The sequence below is a fragment of the Grampus griseus genome (assembly GCF_964374135.1).
Source record: "Grampus griseus genome assembly, chromosome: X".
In the NCBI taxonomy this organism is placed as follows: Eukaryota; Metazoa; Chordata; class Mammalia; order Artiodactyla; family Delphinidae; genus Grampus; species Grampus griseus.
The window spans coordinates 5,926,189-5,950,756 of NC_138999.1; the positions used below are offsets into that span (position 1 = coordinate 5,926,189).

Below are 24,568 nucleotides of genomic sequence, written 5' to 3' on the forward strand. Positions count from 1 at the left end.
GAAAAGAAAAGAAAAAGAAATTGAGAGGCATCTTCCCCCAACCCTCCCACCTCCCACCACCATTGAATTATAATCTCTGGGCATGGTGCCCTACCACTACCATTTTTACAGACAACTCTCTAGTTGACCATAATGTGCAGCCAGGCTAAAGAAAAAATGACTTGGAGCAACTAAGCTATTGAGACCCTACACGTGTGGTATACATTGTCCAACGAACATAAGGATTTTCTGGCCCTGTTTCGTCACACCTATAACACTAGTATTGACTTACGCCTCATTCTTCCTCTCAGCTGGAAGCTGTCTCTAACGCATGACATCTTGCCTTTAACATGCCACGTGCTCCATAAGTGCTGTCACAGATATTACTAAATCTGACTCTAAAATTACTCTTGAAACTGATTCATAATCATATAACGGACATATTGGGCCTCTTTACAAAGTGTAAGATTGGACCTCCCTAAGAACAGTCAGGCTGAAATTAGGCACACAAATTAATGCTGTTAAAACTGAATTGTGTAACGCTGGTTTTAACCAACAAGGACCTACTGTATAGTGCAGGGAACTCTGCTCAGTAGTCTGTAATAACCTAAATGGGAAAAGAATTTGAAAAAGAATAGATACGGGTATATATATATATATAACTAAATCACTTTGCTGTACACCTGAAACTAACACAACATTGTTAATCAACTATACTCCAATATAAAATAAAAATTTTAAAGATCAAAAAAAGGGCTTCCCTGGTGGCGCAGTGGTTGAGAGTCCACCTCCCAATGCAGGGGACACGGGTTCGTGCCCCGGTCCGGGAAGATCCCACATGCCACGGAGCGGCTGGGCCCGTGAGCCATGGCCGCTGAGCCTGCACGTCCGGAGCCTGTGCTCTGCAACGGGAGAGGCCACGACAGTGAGAGGCCCGCGTACCGCAAAAAAAAAAAAAAAAAAGATCCAAAAAAGATACACGCGCCCCTATGTTCATAGCAGCACAGTCACAGCACAGCACAGCCAAGACATGGAAACAACCTAAATGCCCATCGACGGAGGAATGGATAAAAAGAAGACGTGGTACATATGTACAATGGAATGCTACTCAGCCATCAAAAAGAATGAAATCATGCCGTTTGCAGCAACATGGATGGACCTAGAGAGGATCATACTAAGCGAAGTCAGTCAGAAAGAGAAAGACAAATATCTTATGATATCACTTACATGTGGAACCTAAAATATGACACAGATGAACCTATCTATGAAACAGAAACAGACTCACGGACATAGAGAACACAGTTGTGGTTGCCAAGGGGGAGGGCATTGGGGGAGGGATGGAGTGGGAGTCTGGGGTTAGTAGATGCAAACTATTACATAGAGAATGGATAAACAACAAGGTCCTCCTGCAGAGCACAGGGCACTATATTCAATCTCCTGGGATAAACCATAATGGAAAAGAATATATATATATATATGTGTGTGTGTGTGTATATGTGTGTGTGCATAACTGAGTCACTTTGCTGTACAGCAGAAATTAACACTAAATCAACTCTGCTTCAATAAAATATATTGATAAAAAAATCAGTGAAGTTACTAAACACATAGAAATGTTTCCATGAGAATTTTTATGTAAAAGTTGTACTGTATGCAAACTTATACATAGAAACAGTAGACTTTTCAAATCCATTTCATCTCCAAGAGGACTACTTCTCAAATAGGTAGGAAGCTCTGTTTCTAGAACTATTTTGAAAGCATCATTTCAAATGGACCTGCTCGTTTGGATCCTATTGTTTCCCAGGTGGTAGAAGATAATTATGGGCAATCCCTGCGTCTGACAGTGCAGAGCCAGCCTTGCCTTTCCTAAATTCAACAAGCTTGTCACACCTTCCGTGTCTGACCAGGCCCCGTCCCGGGATGAAAGGCAGATCCCACGGGACCCTGCGAGCCTGGGGAAGCAGGACCCGCGGAGACCCCTGGCGGCCTCTCTTGGGCTCGCCTTCTATCTGCCCGTCCCCAGATCCCTGGCCAGGAGCTTCCCCACAGCTCTTCTCACCAGTCCCCACCTCTGAGCAAAGCCGGAAACTCCACGTAAGGCATTTTCCAGCTCAGAGGTGAGTGTCTCATAAGACTCTCCCCTTGCTTTGCTCAGTTCATGGCAAACGGACTAGTTTAGAACCACTGGCAACAAGGAAGCGGGTATGGGAATGATTTAGTCACTGCCCCCAGTGGAGAAGTAGGTAGCCTTTTGCAGTAATTGTGACCACTGTGTAAAACCAGGAGAAAAGAAAAAAGGGCATGTCGCATTTTTAGGAGGGAAGCAACAGTTTCTAACAGTTAACTGTGCGGACCCTCCTTAAAAACAAGTACGCATACGCACAAGGACCCCAAATCATGGAAGTATAAACATTTGTTCGAGTGAGACACCCTTTCTTCTTAAACTTCCATTATAACGCCAAAATACTGCACATAAAACTTAGGATAAAAATCCTAAGAAAAACTCAAAGGTAAAATTTGTACACATCCTAGTTCAAAGGACATATTTACATGTATGAAGACTCTCCATGTAAAGACTGCAAATAGGAAAAAGGAACTCGAAGCACTTACTGCTGTGGACGGCGTGTGCGGACGTGAACTGGAGGGAGACCTTGGCGCTCTTGAGGCGCGTCTGGCCCCAGTAGGTGACAGCCTGCAGCTCTACTGTGTAGTCGCAGTCGGGCTGCAGTGGCTCCAGGGTCACAGAATTCTGAGACTGCAGGTGGAGGGAACACACACAGATTCTGTTACAAGCCGCCCTGCCTCTGAGCTTCCCTGCACAGCTGCTGTGTCCTTGTGAAGCACACCAGCTCCTCTCTGATGTCTGCCCGGACTATCTGAGATCACAGATCGTTCTACATCTTTAGCATATGAAAATCCGCTTTTACCGTGGATCAAAATCAATGTCATACAAAAAGCACAAACACGTTGTTTTTGAAATTGTATTCCTAATCCCATTATTGGATGCTTTCCGGTAGCAGGAAAATGAATAATTCTGTCCCCTCACTCCTTACTAGATACCACCTTACAGAGAGAAGAAAGCTATAAAGATGAAGAATTCGCATTCCCTGTATTTCTCTGATTTTATCCTAAATCTTCTATGAGTAAATTTCCACCAAAAGTTGTAAGGAAAAATCAACCTGACAAAATGCTTAAAGCACTTTTTTATGGCTTGCAGGTATAATAACAAAGCCCCTACAAGTGCTTGGAATTAAGAGAAATAAGGTTGTTGTCTTAGAATTCAAACATTCATCAAAATATAGTACCTGTGATATCACATGGCCCTACATGGTCTAACTGGTGGTATTAACATCTATGAAGGGAAGAATGTGTCCATCACTAATGCGGCACCAGACGTCAGGCAGTCAGTAAGTAGCACGTGCCTTCCCACAGAGAGTAGGCCAGTTGCATGCGTGCATCGGGCTACAGGAAGGTATCGTCATCTGAAATTGTCAAATACGGAATCACATAGGCCCGTCCCTTGTTTAAATACCTCAATGACCTGTCGGAATTCTCCGCGCCATTTTGGGTCACGTGAGATCTCTTTTCAGGGAGAGAACACGATTTCCATGGGCGTTTCAGAACCGTGAGCACAACGCTCCCTGTAAATTCATAGTTTGGCACCTTTACATGATTCAGGCTTTTGAGGGGTCAGTTATCAGAGCTCGGCCACCTTCCAGCAGGGCGGCTCTGGACGGCTGAAAGGACTGCGCTTCCAGAAGTGGGGGCCGAGAGGCAGGCTCTGGGCCGTGGTCCCTGTTCCCAGGTGAGGCTGGGCCGCCTCTCAGCCACACCCACCGTGGTACTAACCGTGCCTCGTCGTGCCCTTTCTGCCTTTTACCTACAGGATGTCTATGAACTACCAACTCCCAATTCTTTTTAGTTAGGGTTTCTTGTTATGTTCTGTGTCACTCTTCCTAAACTATTATCTTCAAACAAGGAAAACAGAATTCACTTTTGAAAGAGCATTTCCTTGAAAATCCCCACTCCTCTTAGTTTTCACGGATATTAGGATGGACTCTTAGGAAATGAAAAGACATTGATCCCCAAGAAGAAAATTTCACAATTTCTCATGTTTTTCAACATGTTTCCAGTTCCTGATCGTAATTCTCAGTTGGTCAAATTTTAATACTGAGAACTTTAATGAGTCCCAAGCTTGCCTCTTGTGGATCCAGAAAAACACGTCACTCGTAAGATAGTGACCTATGACTAAGGCTCTCTAGGCCTGTTCACAATTATAATTAAATTCACAGTTCATTTTTTTTTTTTTTTTTGCAGTGTGCGGGCTTTTCACTGTTGTGCCCTCTCCCGTTGCAGAGCACAGGCTCCGGACGCGCAGGCTCAGCGGCCATGGCTCACGGGCCCAGCCGTTCCGCGGCATGTGGGATCTTCCCGGACCGGGGCACGAACCCGCGTCCCCTGCATCGGCAGGCGGACTCTCAACCACTGCGCCACCAGGGAAGCCCCGCAGTTCATTTTTTATTTATCTAATTGACATATACTGAAAGTAAATTGCAAACTTCCCTACTAATCCTTGATGCTGTTTGGTTATTAAGGGCATGTCAGGGGCAGGGGGCTGTCGGCATTTCATCACATCACTTTTTGCTTTCCATCCCTGTGACTGCACAACTTTATCTCTTTCAGCACTTTCTGTGAGATAACACACATTACCAATGGTCACTTGTTGCAAAGTCCTACAAAATAAAAGCTGGAACTGTCAGAATGTTCCTTGAAAATAAAACCAAAACAGTATCACAGCTCAATATCGGTGATATGGACCTGTGGAGACATGTTTTATAATTCTCAATGGCACAGATACTGGAATCTTCAGTGCAAAAAAAAAAAAAAAAAAAAGTCTTGGTGTCCTTCTAAAGCACTTTCAAACATTTATTTATTTACGGAATTCAACCTTATGAATTAGGGGAAAAGGTGTTAAGTTTTATAACAATGAGATAAAGGAATGTATACTAAAAGGACACCACTCATTTTTATGCATTAAGCATTTCATATGATGCAAAATGTTCAGTGTTATAGAGATCTCATTGCATAAAACAGTTCAGTGAAGATTTTATTTCTTGGCATGTGGAAAATAAGCCATTCCAAGTTCTTTTAATCAATAAGAAAAGCATATTGTCAGACATGCATTTTCTAAACTGTCTGCTGTCGCACTGATTAGATTATAGATGGGTGCCCCTTACGATACACAACAGATAAAGCCCGTGAACATTTACTCTTCAGTTTACAAGGGTCTCTTTAGAAAAAAAGAGACCTAAATGTCGAGGACATTTTGAATTGTCTCGTTTTCAATGGCTAGACAGGTTAAGATGGAGCCTTTTTTTTTTTTTTTTGCGGTACACAGGCCTCTCACTGTCATGGCCTCTCCCACTGCAGAGCATAGGCTCCGGACGCGCAGGCTCAGCGGCCACGGCTCACGGGCCCAGCCGCTCCGTGGCATGTGGGATCTTCCCGGACTGGGGCACGAACCCGCGTCCCCTGCACCGGCAGGCGGACTCTCAACCACTGCGCCACCAGGGAAGCCCAAGATGGAGACATTTTTGTTCCTCTGATTTCCGGTGTGGTACCAGCCATTTGGATCTGAGTAAGTCAACAGACTGAACTCAACTGTTGTCACCTAAAGTGTGCACGGCTGAACGGCTGGCCTGGTCCTCTGTTTTCTGAACTTCCTCGTTCAAAGGGGAGGGATGGGAACCTGTCCCTCATCCGTCCCTCTTGTGGCTCAGCAGAGGCCACTCTCAGACCAGGTGCCTGAGTTCAAACACCACTGCGAGGAGATGGGCCTCTTCCCCCTGGTTCTCACTCACCCCACCCGTGGTCTTTCTCCTCTTCTTCTTCGTTGGCACAAGTGACTTGCCGCTGACCGTCCAGCTCCAGAAAACTTTGTAGTGATGCACTGGGATGTCTGGTTCCTCGGGGAGATCCCAAACGATCGTCACAGTCACGCTTCCGTCACTGTTGATGGTGGAGTTTGCAAGCCGGAGGTTGGCTGGGGCCGGTGGTGCAGATGGATCTGAAATCCCAGGAGAAAGACACAAGGGCCCAGGATGACCACAAAAGCGCATCGCCTCTGTACATGTAATGACTACAGGGTCGATGCAGGAAGACTGCCCTTGATGTGGAGAATAGCTGAAGATAAGCACTAAGGAAGATCCCCTTCTTAAGCCTCAAACTGAAAAACAACCTATAGAACAGTAAGAGCAATGTGTTTGGGCCATATTTGTAATCTAGGCATTTCCATACCACTACAACACAGCCAAATTTTCACTGTACCGAAATGGATAAAGTTCTGTAAAACATGGTCAAATTCCATGTAGGTTGGTTGGCATTAAATAGGTCAGCAAGGTTGAAATGCCTTTGAAAATTCTGAAAAGAAAAGGCAGAAATCTAGGACCAGCTCATTCGAATAACTGTTTTCACCCGAGCGGTCCTGGAGCTTTAGATCCTTCAATCAAAAGTTAAGGGTGACGTGAAAACATCAGCAAAAACAAACCATTCATTTTTTCGCCACATTACAAAGTGGATGACAGACGGGTAACATTTCTATAGTTTCACCACTTCTAGTTTGTCGCATAAGCCAAAACCGTCTCAGCTGTCAGGAGAGAGATTAGGTTCTGGAATGATTTCTCTACAAACCTCCATTTGAAATCTATATACGAAGATGACTAAGTACGTGTAAAGCTGAGGGTCTTTCCTTCATTTTTTTGCCACAAATGGAGCCAGCCGCTCACCACAAATGATTTACAGATGGTTTTGTTTTAAGACGCCTGCCCGGAAAAATGCTGTCAATAATTCTAATTCTAATACCATCTGCATCAGAGGGGCAAAGAAGCGCTATCTAACTCCATATAAACAAAGAAGACTGGCGGAAAATAGCCATGGTTTTACCCTTGGGATGGTTTGTGTTTCAGGGATGATGGAAGCATGAATTATTTTTTAAAACTCTGTTGCTCTTCTGTAAGATAGATAAGTTTTGGAGGTGTGGTGGGCTGTGTCATTTTTTAAAGCTTTGTAGTTGCTTTCCTAGGCTAATGGCTCATCCAATGCACATTACCTGACATGCCTGACCAAAGTGGTTCTCAAATGGTCACCGTGAGGAACCCTCTGGGAGCGCCCAAGACTTATACTGAGGTATGCTGATTCAGCGAGTGCAGGTGTGGCCCATGGATATATCCACGTTCAATATATGTTCATGTTTTATGTAAAATACACACTTGTATGTAACGCACACACGCGACTCTGAAGTAGATCAGAAGCTGGACAGTCCTGCACCTGGTGGCGGCCAGGCAAAGGTGTAAACAGCCCCTGGCTCCCGCGAGGAGGGAAGTGCTGGGTCCTGTTATCACGGGCTCAGGAAGCACGGCCCTCCTCGCTCTGCTGGTTCTGCGGAGCGCCTGGGAGCCCCACTCTGGTCATCCCCACGGAGGCGCGACACGCCTCACTGCTTTCACCCTGCATCGTGGTCTCCGCCTGCCTCCGCTCCCCACTGGCTGTCCCTCTGGTCCCTTGACCCTCCTCAGCCTCCCCCCTCCTGGCCTCCCCATCCCACCGCCGCTAAGCGGGGGAGCATCTGGCCTCTGAACTCGGGGGCCTCTTGGCATCTGTACCCAATCTCTAGAGATCTCACCAGTCACAGCTTTAAAACCCCTGAACTTCAAGTACTCAAGGGTCTTTGCATCAGCTACACCTGGAGGTCTCAGAGGCGGCTTGAAAGGAATGTGCCCAAGACCGAAGTCCCCGTCCCTCCCAGCCCCTGCTGCCCCCCACAGACGCCCCATCTCAGGAAACACAAATTCCTCCTTCCCGCTGCTCCCGCGCCAAACCTCGAGGTCGTATGCCTCTTCTGCTTTCATTCCTTGGGCTAGCAGTACCTTCAGAAATCTATCTGGACTCTTACTGTTTCCACCAGCATAACACCGTGTGCCAAGCCTTTGTCTTTGCTCCCTGATGACGGCAAAGGCCTCCGAGCCTTTCTCAGTGCGGCAGCTGGTGGTTTTTACGACACAAGCTGAGGCTCTTCAGCTTGGAAGCTCTCGATGGCCTCCAGTCTCACTTAGAGTCAACATGCTGGCAGCCTCCCCAAAGTCCTGTGCATTCTCACCACACATAACCTCCCAAACCTCCTTTCCTGTCCCCACCTGAGCCTGCTGCTCTGACCACACTGGTTCCCATCTGATTACATGGAGATGAAAACCAAGAGCTACTGAAGCTTTTCCACCGGTTTAGCCTAAACGCCTCCCTCCCTCCCTGCCCCCGCCACCGAGAGTCTGTACCTACTGTAGGTTGACCAGATGTCACCCTACTCAAAACAGTTACATGTGCTTTCCTCCGCGCACCAGCAGAGTTTCACCGTGATTTTCTCCTACTTTGGTATTCTCCAAGGCCCTTAAGATCAACCTCTGCGGCATGAGTCAGTCCTTAACCTATGACAGGTTACTGCAGACCTTTCTTACAGAAAGCTGGCTGGCAAGCTCAGCATGACTTCAGAGCAAGAGAAAAATTACAACGTGTAAAGGTGATTACAGCCATTCACGTTTTCAGTGATGCACCTGGATGTCTATATGCTGGAAATAAGTAGTTATGTGAATCTTCCAGAGAGTCTAGGTTCGCAGGACAAGCTCAAAGTCACCTCCTTTTCTAAAGAAATTCCAGGTTTAAGGAAGGCAACTGGTATTCAGTATTTCATCATTTCCCTCATCTACTTCATTCATGATATCATTTCTTACTGCCCTGGAAAAATTCCTCATACCTTAGATGTGATCATAATTCAGAAAAACATCATGTAGTTTATGAAACATGATAAAATATGAAACAATGTAATTTATGACAATGGCATTAGGAAGCAGTACTTTCAGATAAATGAATTAGTAATACTTGCTTCACATTTTCTTAAAAGTAGAGGCCCATTTGAGTACTCACAATACCCAGGTGGCGTACTTCCATTACCAACGTGAGACACCCCCAATCTCTTTCTCCCCCCAAATAACTACTTTTTAAAATTTTAAAGTCAAAGGGGAATAGCAGAGGTTATCGCCCCAATTATCCTCTGTAAACGAGCTACTCATTTATCTGTCTAGTCACTGAAGACTTCAGATGAGAGAGTCTGTCCTGTTTGTCTCATCTGAAGGATTTCATTCAGTCCCAACAAATTCCCAGATTGCTGTCATTCACTGCCTTGTGAAATGGTTCCCTGCAGTGTGAAATCAAGTATATTCACTTTGTTGAAATATACAAAATCTTTTCTTTCAGTTTACATAATGTTTTAATTCTGTTAAAACATTGAAATGCAGTTGGAAGCTTGTGGAAAAAATTATATGCATATAGAAACTCCACATTATGATAAAGCTCTAAGGGATTTTATAATTTATTTATGAACTTTAAAAAAAAAAAAAACTGGTAAGGATCTTAAGGGTTGGATAGGTAGAGTGACCTGCCCGAGGTCATTCACATAACTGGTGGCAGAGCCAGGTGTGAGAATGACAATGAGGGGAGAAAGAGGGGTTTCAGGCCACATCTCTACATCTGTTATCAACATCAACATCATCATCATCATCACGATGGGCCACTGTCTCTACAGAAAGTCAACATGTGAAGCCCTTTGCTGGGGAAAGTGCCCATTACAGTCTGGCACAGGGATTGAAAGCCTTTTTCTGTAAAGGGGCAGACAGTGAATATCAAGGCTTTGCAGACCAGACAGTCTCTGTTGCAACTAATCCACTCTGCTGTCGTGGCTTGAAAGGAGCTGCAGATAATATGGAAACAAATGAGCACGGCTCTGTGCTAGTGAAACGCTATCTGTAGAAACAGGCGGCAGGCCAAATATGGACCACAGGCCATGGACTGTCAACCCCGGAGCTAGAGTCTTTCCAAAGCAATGACACCATTTAGTCTCTTGGAACTGGACATAAGCACAGCTTATTTTATATGCATATGGTTGTGCTTTGTTTTTTTAATGTTGGCCTTTTGTTCCCATTTTGCAGATGAGGAAACTGAGGATCAGAGAGTTTAATTCACTAGTTCAAGAGTGTAGGGGGAGAAGGTCAGAGGCACATCACAAGACCAGAGCTCCCCTGACCCCTCCCTCTGAAGCTTAAGTGAGAGCATTTCTCTCCCATCTCACTTCTCTTTCTGCTTCATCCACTCCCTCTTTGCAACCTTCCCAATTATCTGCAGAAACACAACTCACAAAGCAGGCAGCAAGTACACTTTCAAAGATAAATGTAATAGGAAGCCCGTATTAGCTCCTTTTACAGTTTGCATGATTTCCAGGGCAAAGGTATCTTCGATGTTTAGCAGGAATAACCAACTTCAGCCTTGGAGAAAAAATAGTTCCTTTTATTAACGATCCTATGTAGTGCTTTTGGCAAAGGAAGATGGAAGCTTTGGGTTTCAGCGGATAGATTTACGGTTGCATCTCTGACCCTTTTGTGACAAAGTAACACGCACGGTAGAACAGCTTTACGCCCTACGATGGGTAAAGCGCCAAATGAAATCACTTGTCACCCCTGCAGAAAGGCAGGCTATTATCACACTGATGTGAACTCTCATGGGAAAGGAGCCCTTCCTGCCGTCCCAGGAGAAAGCCCATCACTTATTGTGAGGCAGGCGCGCCTCCACGTGTCCAGACGATCCTGTTGGTTAAACACGGAGACCCAGCCGCGCGTTAGTGCAACAGCAGAGTGGGGTGCAAACGGCAGTAAAGAGAGAGACCTTTAGATGGTCGTACTCAGTGAAGGAAGTCAGACAGAGGAAGGCAAGCATCATAGGATACCACTTGCACGTGGAATCGAAAATGTGGCACAAATGAGTCCATCGACAAAACAGAGACAGACTCACAGACAGAAAACAAACTTACGGGTACCAAAGGGGAAAGGCGGGGAGGGGTCAATCAGGAGTTTGGGACTGGCAGATACACATACTATATATAAAATAAACAGCAGGACCTACTGTGCAGCACGCGGAGCTAAACTCAGTATCTTGTAATGACCTACAAGAGACAATAATCTGAAAACATATATACTTATAACTGAATCACTTTGCTCTACCCCTGAAACTAACACAATATTGTAAATCCACTCTACTTCCGTAAAAAAAGAGAGACCTTTATAAATACACAATCATGAAGAAATGTACATATACAGAGACACAGAGAGAGGAACGAGATATGCTTTAAGAGCATGAATGTTAATTTTATTACTTATTTGAGTTCCTCAAACGATGTCCAGGGAACAGACTTCCCATTTGAAATGCATCAGAGCACTGCCTCTTAGGTGTGGGGTGGTGATCAAGGGCAGTTAGAGTTTTAAAGCAATGATATAACCAGTCACACGTTCTCCAGCTAATTCGTAGGTTAGTTCTGATATTTAAACTGGTTTTTCTTTCCAGACACAGCGGCTGGAATAATTTTACTTCCCTCATTAACAAAAAAAAAGAAAAAGAAAAGAAAGACAGAAAGACAGGAAAGAAAGGAAGGAAGAAAGAAAGAGAAGGGAAGGGAAGGAGGAAGGGAAGGGAAGGGAAGGGAAGGGAAGGGAAGGGAAGGGAAGGGAAGGGAAAGGAAGGGAAAGGAAGGGAAGGGGGGAGGGGAGGGGAGGGGAGGGGAGGGGAGGGAAAGGGAAAGGGGAAGGGAAGAGAAGGGAAGGGAAGGGAAGGAGAAGAAAGAAATCCCCCTGCAGTATCTAGACACACAACAACTTAGGGGAGCTGCAGAAGCTGCACGGCAGGCAAATTTCCAGCTATTACATAGTTTCAGGACATGTGCTCAGCACAGTGTCGTCCAGTGGAAATGGCACACAGAGCAGCTGCATAGAAAGTCATGGGTCCCCGTGGAGCGACAGGGACCTTTATGACCACAGTGGAGTCTGTTCCCGCTTTCCTAACACTCCGTAATGTATGCGTGGAATAACATCCCGTGTGATGCTCGTATGCTGTGAAAACAACGTCTGCTTTTCTTCTGCTTTTTAATGTATCCTGTACACATGGGGAAATAAGGGGGGAAAGATGGATGGAAAACTCTGAACTTGGAAGGAAGTGAATATAATAACTGTATTATGTACATTAGAAGACGTATTAGGTTAATGACAACGGAAGGTGGATTTTTTAATTTGTCTTTATAAGATCTCCTAAAAGCACATTAATTCAGTGTTAAATGGATACGGACTAACCTCAAACATCCAGACCAACGTCTGCGTGCTTTTGGCAACACGCAAGAAAATGAAGCTGGGCTTTGCTTAACATAATGCACAAAACCGTCCGTCTTCCTGCTTCCACTGCTGATGTCGACACACAGAAGTCTCTGTAGCCCTTTATTTCCCCAATTCAGTCAACTTGTAAGCAGTCACTTGCAACAGGAAGTGATACTAGTAACGTATATTTCCAATACCAAGCATGCAGTATGTGCACATTTTTTGCCCTGTCCATAAATATCAACATGATCGAGAGAATGTTCAAGACCAGTGTATACCAAAGTACGTTATCTGCTGGCAAGAGCGTCACTCTAAATTGATGCCCGCCACTTTGGGGCGCTCTGTGGGTCAGCATCAGGGGCTGCTTCGTCAAAGAAGCAGACGACAGTGTGAAACAGATCTGATGTTGGGAAGGGCGATGGCAGATTCGGGAGGGAAGAAAGCAAGCCTGGAAAGGCCTGTCTGTCTCCACTTACTATTACATCTGTCCCACATTCGGGAACACGGGGGCTCCTTTCATGATCTCGCCAAATTGCGTCCATCAAACTATTCATATCTTTGTTTTAAACCATAATTCAAAACACATTAGACACGTCTGTAACGGGAATCTTGTAGATATTGAGTAAACCAAGAGGTAGACAGCAGACGCTCTCGGGGTGCCACCCGTCCCCTGTCCTGTGCTATTTCAGGGCACGTCCGCTCAGCTTGTAAACGACCACACCTCTGTCTGCACCCAGAGCAGGCTCTGTGCGTGTGCAGGACACAGACGCCCAGAAGCAGCCCGCCTGCAACGCCCCAGTTCCCCAGAGGGCGAAGGGCTGCCCACAGTGGCAACTAGCGTGAGAACGCGCCTTTGTGTTCCGCCTTCCCTTCCCAGTCACCTTCCCCTCTCACCCCCGCCCCTGCCCACCCGGTGTCCTGGATCCTTGCCTCTGTAAACTGCTTCCATGTGGAGCCTTAACTTGCATGGGCGTCTGGGGATCACGTCCCTGGCAGGTCATCTCCCGCATCAGGAGTCCCACGTGCAAACACCCCTGTGATTCCACACATATCTACACCTGTCTCCCATTGCTTCCTAGGGTTCACTCCCCACGCCACGGGATGGAAAAGTTTCCAAGACCCTAGGGTCTGGCAGGCTTGGTGCCCAGAAAAGCGAGCGCTTCATCCTAGGAGTAGCCTAGGAAGGCAATTCACCATGTGGAAGGGTTACCATTTCCATTTTCTCCATTAAGAGACAAAAAGTAGAAAGGGACATTATACATTAGTCTATTAAATTATCTGTAATTTTAGTTTTTAAGGTTGTAGCCAACTTTCCTTCTCAAGTACCAGGGAGAAAGACAGTATAGAGCATTTAAATAAGTAAATACAGAAAAATCACCTCAACCTTGGGGAGGGGCGTTGGCAGGGGTTAGCAATAAAAATATCCAGAAATGGTATTCACCTGGAAAGAAAAAGCCTGAAACTGACTTACCAATCTATGAACAACTCAGAATTTTCTTATAGAAAATAGGTATTCTAAGGGGTTAGGATTAAGTTATAGGGAGATATAAGAGTTAAAGGGAGGGCTTCCCTGGTGGCGCAGTGGTTGAGAGTCCGCCTGCCGATGCAGGGGACACGGGTTCATGACCCGGTCCGGGAAGGTCCCACATGCCGCAGAGCGGCTGGGCCCGTGAGCCATGGCCGCTGCGCCTGCGCGTCCGGAGCCTGTGCTCCGCAACGGGAGAGGCCACAGTGGTGAGAGGCCCGCGTACCACCAAAAAAAAAAAAAAAAAAAAAAGAGTTAAAGGGAAATTAACTGAGTAACCAATCTATTCGGGCAAACCACAGACTAGTAATTTTGTATTTGAAAGTAACCCTAAAGAAGAGAAAGACAGGAATTTTGGCTTTTCTGTGAGAATCAGGATGAATACCAGGCAGCAGGCCTAACTAAACTAAATGACGCCCACTTTACCAAGTTTTTTTATCGCCCTATTTAATTTTGCTTTTATTTTCAGAGGTGTTCGTGGAAGATGGAAAAGATCCTTGCCCCTTCCCTTGAGCCAGCCTTAAATGATCAAGTCTGGTCCCATATGCAAGTTCAAATGCACTAGCAAATGGCCTACCCTTTGCACAGACAACTATTTTGGAAGCACTATTTCTTTCTTAAAGTAATTTTAAACCACTAGAAGACGTACAACTGGTACAGTGCCAGCTGGTTCTGGAGCAGGGCGGGCATAAGTGGGCTTTTAATTAAATGAAAATGCACCGCTTTTGGAAGCGCTGCAGTGACCGTTAAAATGTGGTGCTATTTGCTTTTACAAACCACACCGCACATGCATCCTTCCATACGTGTCAAGGCAAGGCGCATTCCGGACTTCAGTCCCTGTGCTCTGCAAACCAAACGCGTGTGTGCGCTGGTCATCACAGATCCTCTGGTGGTCTCCGGGAAGCTGCATCACAGAACGGGGCTGGGGGCGAGGGGATGACAGGCCTGCCTGACGGCTGAAGACATTGCCAGAACGGTCCACCTCGTCTCTCCCCATCTTACTCCACTGCATTTACAAATATACAGAAGTGCTTGCTGGGGGAAGAAAATGTAACAGTCTTACTGAACTCGAATTTATATCCCATGCAGTTCACTCAAGCGTGCAGGCAGTGATTTTAGTGTTTCCGACGGGTGTGACCAGCACTGCCCAGTTTAGAAGGATTCCTCTACCCCGTTAGGATCCTCCGTGCCCTGTCGGGAAAATTTTAAGGTAGAAACAAAGTTATTTTTGTGTCTTCAGCTGCTCCTTTGATTACTCGTGTTTCCATCACGTCCAGGGTCCTTCACCGGGGTACGTCCACCCCTCAGAAAAGCCCCGTGTGCAGGAAAGGCCCTAAAACACAGCAGTCGTACTGGCTGGGCAACGATTACTCTTCTGGAAATATGTGCCTCCCCAAAGGAAGAAAAGAGTCTTCCCCTGAAACACCCTCTTGTCTCAGTCATCTCTGTTTTAGTCACACCAATCGCCCAGCAGTTCCTGACCAAAGACCCTGGAGTCATTTCCTACAGGCCACGGGTAAGTCCCCAAAGCCTGTCAGAGTCACCTTTCCACATGAGCTCCCCGGACAGCTGACTTCTGCCTCTGTCCACGTTACTGTCGCCTTTCATTACTGCTGCTGCGTCACTGGTTTGCTGTGCTTTTTAGATCCACATATAAACGGCAACGTAGAGCGCTCGTCTTCCTCTGTCGGGCTCTCCTCACTCAGCGCAGTGCGCTCTGAGCGGGAACACTGCACTGGCGCCCCGTGCCGTGACCCTGGACACCCAGCGCGCCCAGCCCCTCCTTCCTTCCAGTCTGCACCCTTCTCTGCTCCACCCTCAGGCTCCACCCCCTGGAACCGGAAGGCTCTTCCTTCGGACGGTGCAAGGCCAGCCCTTCACTCCTTTATACAGCATCTCTTCTGTGGCCGCCCTCCCTGAAATAGGAAAAAACAAAAGCACCCCCTTCCCCACAGCTCCCGTGTCTGTTCTTTATTTTTCGCACTGTCAGTTATCACTCTCTACCCTAGTATATGAGAGTGTTTTATGTATTAATCTTGTTTACTGTTTCCTCTCACCCCCAATGAGAGTGAATCCGTGTGTGTGTGTGTGTGTGTGTTTTCCACAACGGCAGACATTTTTGTCTTTTACTTGTTACCTCAGTGCCTAGCACAGTGCCTGACACAGAGCAGGTGCTCAACAGACATGTGTTGAATAAAAAAAGGGAATGAAACGTGAGTGATAAAACAAGACCCCAAAACACTTTATTTCTACCCTAAAATTCTCCCAGTAAGCCAGGGAGGCTCCTGGAGGATTCTAAAACTGTATAAAGGACACTTGCACGACTTTATGGTAAATACTAAAAATCACTGGCTAACACACTTAAGATGAGTGAATTTTATGGTATGTAAATTATATTTCAATAAGGCTGTTAAAAATTATTTTCCCAGTAAGACACAGTTCTACGCTTCGTGAGAACTGACTAAGGTGAGGGAAGACAGGGTACCACCTTGTAAACGGTGATGTATCCTTAGCCACATCCTGGAGAAAATGCTTTCAACTGTTTCGTGGGTCTATTATATTCCCATCATTCTGTGGCGCATCTTCAGTGGAAACAGTAGAATCTTCCATAAATTCTAGGCATAATAGTTTTGGTTTCAGAAGTACAAGAACTGAAGTCTGGAATGCTGAATGTTGGGCATATTTGTAAAACCAAGAAATAGAACAATTTAATGGTGACTGCAAGGTTTCCCCCAAATGGTGCACTTCCCTTCAACAAAAGCCTGTTTAAATGTGAGGGATGCTGCTCTAATTCTAGACATACACGGTCCTCAGACATGTAGGAAGGGCTGGGACAGCACGGCCTTGTTCCTTCCCCAGAATGGTTGGCAGCCACCGGGCCGGCCCCGGGGACTGTCACAGGGCCTCTGCCCAGACCCCGTCTGACTCTGAAAGGGATTCCACCTCTGTCTGCAGAGGCTGGGAGCTGCTCTGCCTCATGTCTGGACATGCAGCCACGATCTGAGAGCGCCAGACCCCAATCCTGCCGGCAAGGGAGGAGATGGGAACGCACTGTGACCGCAGCACGCCTGGACCGCATTTGAACTGCCAAGGTCAACGTGAACGCTTCTCGAGCCCTGTACCGAGCCCTGCCCCTAACCCACTGTTAATTATTTATTCCCACGGCCTCTCTCAGTCCTCGGACCACTTGGACGCAGTCCTCAGACAAGGAAGGTCTGACGTCTGTATTTCTTACTTCATTTTTGGACCTGCTCAGTGTATCTGCCTCGGGGTTGGCGGGGGGGTGTGCGCTGCACCTTTTTTTTCTTAAAAGGACTTTTTAAAAGAGAGACTTAAAAATCTACAACGTACGCCGTAACAGAATTCAAATACTAAGTTGATCTGCTTGCAAGGTTCCCACTTGAGACCTATGATTGTGCAGAGAAAGGTGTGGCAATACTATCTGGTGAGAAACGGACAGACTAACGGAAGCATACATTTTACCCAAAAAGGAACGGAAACTGCAATTTATAGCAGCCGGTTCAAACCTTCCCGTTTTGAAAGACATGACTGATGTTACCAGTCTCACATTCTTCATTAATATCATAATGTATTCTTAAAATAAACTTAAACGAGCTCCCTAAGAGGATAACTGCTGGTTAGTAAGGGAATCAGTGGACGAACCTCTATCCATGAAACTGGCCCTCGCTATTAGCCAGGCAGATGTATCATTAATTCAGAGCGCACACAGCCATCTCAACACAACTGGAGAAATAAACACGGAGCTATTATTAATACCCAGTCAAATGATGTCCTCCCACTATCACAGACTAAACTAACCACACATGTAATATAGTTAGTATTCATCGGATCCCACAGAGGTTTTAAAATAGCACTGAAGTAGGAACTGAACAAAATGATAGCCATGATAAAGTGACTCGGGAGGGATTTAAATTCTGCCTCTTATGAAACGAAAGAGATTAATTCACACTCAGTATAGCAACGGTTTCAAGAAACCTGCATAGTCTGATGTAGCAGAAAGTAAACCTTTCTCTCCAAAAATTAATTGAATGGTGCTTGACTCAGAATATATTGAGAGAGCCAACGGAAGTTGATCATGGAAAACCATGACTTCAGAGTTGAGAAAACCCCATCACATTATCTTCTGCAGTCTCTCAGAGGTAAAAGCCCAGGGATGGTCCTAATCACAAATTCGCCGGCACCTTCAGACCCATCTGGTCCCGTTTGCTAAGCACAGCACAGCCACCTGTTGGCCAACCACACGTAAGAACCTGGAGATGAGGTGGATGCGCCCCCATGGCGAGTTGGACATAGAGGGACAGGCAAGCGATACTGACCTTTGGAGGAGCGGAAGTGTTTGCTGGGGGCGGTGAAGCCTCGGGTCCCGTGCACGTTCACGGCTGCCACGCGGAACTGGTACCACCTGCTGGGCCGTATGTCGGTCAGTTGGACCCGCTCATCCGTGGTCTGAGGGGAAAGTCACAGAGCACAGAGATCCCCTTTATCCTGACGTGCCCGTCAGGTCTGTTTTAGAAACACACGCACTTATCAGCCCATGCAACACAGCCTCGCCGTGCCCTGCCCTCCTGGATGAGAGCAACCCGTCCTGCTCCGGTAGGGGAGGGGCTGTCGGGGACCAAGGAATTCCTAGGGAAGGTTCCAACTGCTTGATTCCATTCATAGGTATTTCACCTCGAAGAGTCAAAGCTCTCTGGAAGTCAAAATCTCGTGACAAATGCTTGGGCTGTTTTAAAATCTGGTGACTAAATACAGCATTGGAGAGATTTCATCAATAAATTATACTTACGAATGAATAAATACATGAAGGAATCATTACAGTATAGAGAAAATGAAATCGACTTTAGTTTATAGAAGGGAAATGCCTCCTACTTGCTCGCCAAATATAATTTTGGAAGTATGGACGTGAACCCACACGCTTAAATTCTGGAAGTACATTGCAACCCAAGACTTTTTTGTTTAATTTGAGTAAATCATGTAAGATCTGCAAAGAGTCGTGTTCCTGAAGGGTGAGGGATGTTTCGTCCAAGAAAAGGTCCAGAGAAGAAAACTGGACAATGGGACAGCTCCACAGGTCTTGCTGTCCCTACAGCTACGTCCCAAGATATCAAACAACTTGAGCATCTTCCCACTGCCCTCCCCTTCATCAAACTCAGGGCAATAGGCCTGCTTCCAGCAACGTCCTAGGGTAGACGTGAAACCTTGGCCTTGACTCCGAGGGATAGACGCCCGAGTTCTACGCCTCACGTGTGCCAAGTGCTGAGCTCAGCTTGGCGCTCGGTGGATAAAACTGGAAAACAGAACTGAACTGAAACCCTCCTAAAGCTGAGTTTATAATAACTTACTGAAAAGGATCGTCATGTGTATTTTCACATTCAAAAGAAGCTAAGCATTTCCGAGATCAAAGGAAGAAGATGACTTCAAGTGTGGCTTTCTACCTCGTTTGGCAGAATTTGAGATAACATTTTCACTGACTTGTTTGTCTAGTTTTAGCTTTCAATTTAAGGAACTAAAGCCAGCATGCTAGCCACAGCATTCAGCAGACAGAGAAAGGAAGCATTACATGTGGTATTAACTAGTGAAAATAGTAATAATAACAGAAATGATAGTGCAAGGTCTTTCCTCTCTCCGAATAAGAGGATATGAAAGAGAAGGGCTTATCATCAGTTACTTTCATAAATCTTCAAATTTATAATTTGGAAATATTTGGAAATTGCATAATTTGGAAAAGTTACAAATGATACTGTAGCAATTGTTTAAGGGAGAATGCTGTGTAAACCAAATATAATTTCAGGCTGTATTCTGAACATCTTTATGTTTTGTTAAAACACAATTTTTTAACAAAATAGGTGTGGAATAGACTTGCTAAATTTATCTGACCATTTTTCTTCCCCCCTAATTTAAGATGTTTCTCTTAACATCACATTTCTCATTGATTTGGGTGGTATTTAAATTATTTTAGTGTCTATCCTTTCTGAGATGCTACTGTTGCGAAAGGGACCAAATTCTTCTCCTAAACACCTGAATGCTGACATTTCTTTTATATTTACTGAAAAAAAATCATGGGAATCTTGTCCTTGGAGGAAAAAATGACCTGATCAACTTCAGGACAGAATTTCCCCCTATAGACCTACATGTAGAGAAGGCATTTCAGTTGCTGAAAAGCATGAAGCAGTTGTGTATTGAGAATTTATTCTTTCCTCCATCCGTGGAGTCTGCCTGCAGCTGGTAGTCCATTTAACAGCTCTTAAAAAGAAAGAAAATATTTTGCTTTTCACATCCACAAGACAGAGGAGGTAAAGCACTGGGAAGATAAACTCCATCCAGGTGGCCTCCCAGTTGGTAAGCTGACCAAGAAGAAGAAAGCACTTAGGGGAGATTGATGAGCTGCTGGCCGCTTTCCACTAAGTAGTTGTGTGATATGAATCTTCCTCCCGCCACGAGAGTCCCATGCGGAATAAAGGCTTAAATGTAGGAGAAATAGAGGAGAAGGCGTTGAGATGATCAAATAGCACATTGGCGAGTCCTACGGGTGTTGCATTTCCCTCACTCTAGTCGGTTTTAAGTTTATCTCAAGGAAGCGTACTTCTCGGAATAAATGTGAACACTCATTAGAAAACCGTCTCCCTTCCACGTGCGCTGTGAACACATGAAGCCAAGTTTCTCGTGGTACCCGGTTACGCCTACAGAGCCCATCCCGTCTTCCGCCCACACGCAGGGCACGTCCACCTTGCGTTACGTGATTTCGGCGCTCGGGTGGTTTTGACCGCGGCACAGCAAGCTCAGTTTCTCTCTGTAGGCGAAGGAGACACCGCCTCAAGGGGAAAACAATGACTATGAAGCACTAACCTGGGCTACCGTCTGCCAACGCGTGGCGTCGTCTTCACTAGGATGGATTCCATAATTCCATCTTCTCTGTACCACGTAGATCACAGGCTCAATTGAAATGTTGAATTTTGAGGACCACTTAATCTCCAGCTGCCCGGACTGCAGTTCTGTGAATCGTAACTCCTTCCTGGGCTTCAGGGGGACACCTGAAACAGAACCGCGCCAGTTAAAACAGCCCGTGTGTGACTCGGAGTGCGGTGAAAGTTGAGAAAGAAAATCTACGGAAGAGACAAATCTCATCTCGTGACAACGGATCCTCTATTTCCTTTCTTAAAAGCAGCTCCTCCCTATCAGGGGTTCACATTTGAAATCTCCTGACACGAAGTTCAGTTTCGCTCTCCCAGTTTTTTAGAGGGTCTAAACGGAGTCCTGATTCTGAAAAAGATCACCTCTAGAGCAATGCCTTTATGCGTGTTCTTCCAAGTAAATCCTGTTACCAAGCTGCACCACTGGAGGCTAACCCGGAATCCACACGGGGCGACAGTCAGGAGGAGGCTTGAGCCCTCTTTCCCACGTAACACGCTCCGTCTCTGCCGACAGATCCCAGGGTCCTTAAAGCACGGTTCTCAAGTTTGCTCTCCTCTCTATCTGAGCGAGTTTTCCTCTTAAGGAAAACATCATAAAGCCCAATCGTCTCACGTGGTCCAATCTTACAAGAATGGTTTCCGAAGCATGAGTCTTGTGGATTCCCCAACTGACTGCTGGACCTCTGCCCTACTGACTTACCGTCTAAAATTGGAAAAAGGTGAATGGATAATGTTTGGTTTGGGCATGAGTGAGTGCCTGGCTTCAGAAGTCCCTCGCAGGTGCCTCACTGGGAAGTAGTTCATCATTTTGATCCCTTTTTCCCCCTACAGTGCATGCAAGTTGCCTGGTAACTGAAAGATTTAAGAACCACGGTTCGAAATAGCAGACGTCATGGAAAGGGAGTTTTAAAACCAATTTATAATACTAACAGGACATATGAAACTAACTGAATTAGGTCGAGTCTATGGCATCACGATGTTCAATGGCATCCAAACCCAGAACACCAGCTGCATTAAAATCATTCTCTGCTGAGAACGAGTATTTGCCTAAAGCACTGACAGCTGAGCATTGGAAATGGTTAGCTCAGAACGCTGCATTCATTTTTCCGTTTCTTGAGTTTAAACTGAGAAAACTAGAAAATGCGCAAATACAAAACATAAGCTCTGATGCATGATAGTGATGCGGCTGAATTCAACTCATTTCATTCTGATCTTGATCCAAGACAAATCTTGTGCTGGGAACTTTTAAAGGCATTGAACACTGAGGTGGACAGAGGTGGATAATTTTAAAATGGCATATGTATATCTGCTCAAAAGCTCACTGACTCTTAAAAACTATTTTCTAGGGCTTCCCTGGTGGTGCAGAGGTTAAGAATCCGCCTGCCAATGCAGGGGACATGGGTTCGAGCCCTGGTCCGGGAAGATCCCACATGCCACAGAGCAACTAAGCCCGTGCGCCACAACTACTGAGCCTGCGCTCTAGAGCCCGCGAGCCACAACTACTGAGCCCACGAGCCACAACTACTGAAGCCTGCGCGCCTAGAGCCCGTGCTCCACAACAAGAGAAGCCAGTGCAATGAGAAGCTTGCGCACCGCAACGAAGAGTAGCCCCCGCTCACCGCAACTAGAGAAAGCCCGCGTGCAGCGACGAAGACCCAATTCAACCAAAAATAAATAAAATAAAAATAAAATAAATAAAATTTTAAAAAAACCAAAAAACTATTTTCTAAACAACCACAGTCACCGCCCCTATTGCATTCTCCATGTTGATGTGCCGGCGGGTTGTATCTGTACGTTGCCCTTCACTTTACCATAAAGTTGTCTCATGTGATCCTTGCTGTGACCTCATCAACTGGGTGAAGGGTGAAGTAGCTATATTCTGAGCCCCAGGGAATTGAGTCTGAGGAAGATTAAATAAATCGCCTGGAGCCATGACCCATCTCCGGTTTCTCCCTGAATTTTCTGCCACATTTTGGATTAGGAAAAGCCACTTAGAAAGGTAGAGAAACAAAGGCGTTTCCGTAGCTCTGCAAGTCCCCTGGACATTCTGATTCTAACGTCCTTGACGTTCCTGGTTGCTGTGGGACTCTTCCGTCCTAGTCTTTGCTCCTGCTGTGCCCCCGCAAGAGCCTTTTTCAAGCTCATCTCAGAAACTTCCCGGTGCATAACGTTACACTGACGCTTCCATGCCCAGAATGCTTCTGCAGAGCGAGTGATTCTCACATCTACCCCCAGTCCCTCTCTGGGCTGCAGGACCTCATCCACCTGCATAAGTCCCCTCTCAAATGCCTGTCCCCAGATACGCCCCTCCTCCTGAGACGTAGGTCTTCCTGACATCTCTAGGCTGTTGGACATCGAAGGGTTCCCAGAACCTTCTGTCTTGTGCTTGCACCTACCAACATCCTCTGGTTTTACTGCAGAGTATAACTTCAGGAACCCCTCAGTCATCCTGTCTCCATGGTGACCACCTGTTTTAGGCACTTTCCTCTCCTGTCTGGACCGTCGCCATAGCCTCTAACCCATCTCCCTGCAAGCCAATCTCTTTTCTCTAATTCCCTCTTCACCGTATTTGTGGTTATTTTCTTCAAGTGGAGGAGAGAGGCTCTCCTTCTCCTTCTCAGAATGTTCAAGCGCATCTGTTTGCTACAGAAGGGAGGGAAACGTCTCTGCATCTCACTCGAGGCATCCACCTTCACCACCACCTACCAGTTATCTTTCAGTTGATCTCGTGGTACATTTTACGTGTCTGTCGCACACCTGCCTTTACACCCACAAACACACTGCCAGGCACTCCCTACTACCACGGCCTGTTCATGGTGTCTTCTTCACTCTGAAATCTCTTTCCTTCTATTTTCGGACCACAGACCCTGGAATACTTCCAGGCTCAGTCCAAATGCCATCCTTCGGAGCCACTTTCCCTAAGGCTCCCAATTGGAAAGAAAGGCTCCATTCTTCTGCTAGCTCTTCAGCATTTAACCTGTCACTGTCGAAATGCAGTTAACTGCCTCCCTCCACAGCCAGCTTGTGTAATGATGTCTGCCTTCGCCACAAAGCTAAAACCCCAGAGGTCAAGAACCACATCTCCTCAATTTCCACGTCACCATGTCCTCGTAGAGGGCGCTCTGCAAGAGCGAATGGCCCGGAACTGTTCGTTGAAGAAACAGCCCAACCCGCTCTTATTCTTCTCTCAAGAATACACCTGGGGACGTAAGAGGACTCGGAACATCTACACACGTCTCTGGGACAATGGTAAACCCCTCTCTGCTTGAGAGTCACGGAGGGGAAGGAGAAGACTTATCGCAGGCGTTCGGTGCCACCTTCTCTGGCGTGTGTATCCTTTCAAGGAGCTCACATCTCCTCTTCTGTCAAGGTCCTATGGCTCAAACATTCCTTTACTTACTATTTAAAGAGACGATGGCTGGCTAGTTCCTGAACCTCACAGAGCACTTTCTCTGAGAGCACTTTCTTGGCTCTCCATGTATAATCCTCTAGCGTAAACGCAGCTACAGTAAATCCTCGAGTCGCTGAAGCACCCTGAACTCGTCGGCAGCAGAGCTGCCGCTGCTGAGTTGCATCTGCACCCCCGTGCTCTGAGGCTTCAGTCTTGAATATCATTCAACTACCAGGAGCCTTCATGGCGCACGATGACTGTCAGGGCACTGTCAGTTCAAATTCCTTCATCTGAGAATCTCTTTAATTATGATGTGCAATGGTCTTGCAATTTGCATTTTAAGAAACGGTCCATCTGGTTTGCATTAGGGTCAGCTGGCTCCCCTGATTGGGAGTCACTGCATAATTGTGTGCAGATGGGGCTCAGGCCTGGACCCTCAGCCCTCACGTCAGTCCTTTCATAGTCCTTGCGAGCTCACCCAGCATCCCGGCTGCATAACCAGATG

General features: G+C 46.2%; 1 protein-coding gene across 1 annotated transcript in view; it reads right to left on the reverse strand.

The window, feature by feature from the left end:
* The window catches only part of ANOS1 (anosmin 1), a gene marked incomplete at its 5' end in the record, with an annotated part of 180,795 nt that overhangs the window by 22,583 nt on the left and 133,644 nt on the right, over window positions 1-24,568 (reverse strand). The window contains 4 exons of the mRNA XM_082681202.1: window positions 2,587-2,731; window positions 5,838-6,043; window positions 18,078-18,207; window positions 20,608-20,792. Of these exons, the coding sequence (XP_082537328.1) occupies window positions 2,587-2,731; window positions 5,838-6,043; window positions 18,078-18,207; window positions 20,608-20,792 (666 nt within the window). The remainder of the gene's footprint in view (window positions 1-2,586; window positions 2,732-5,837; window positions 6,044-18,077; window positions 18,208-20,607; window positions 20,793-24,568) is intronic.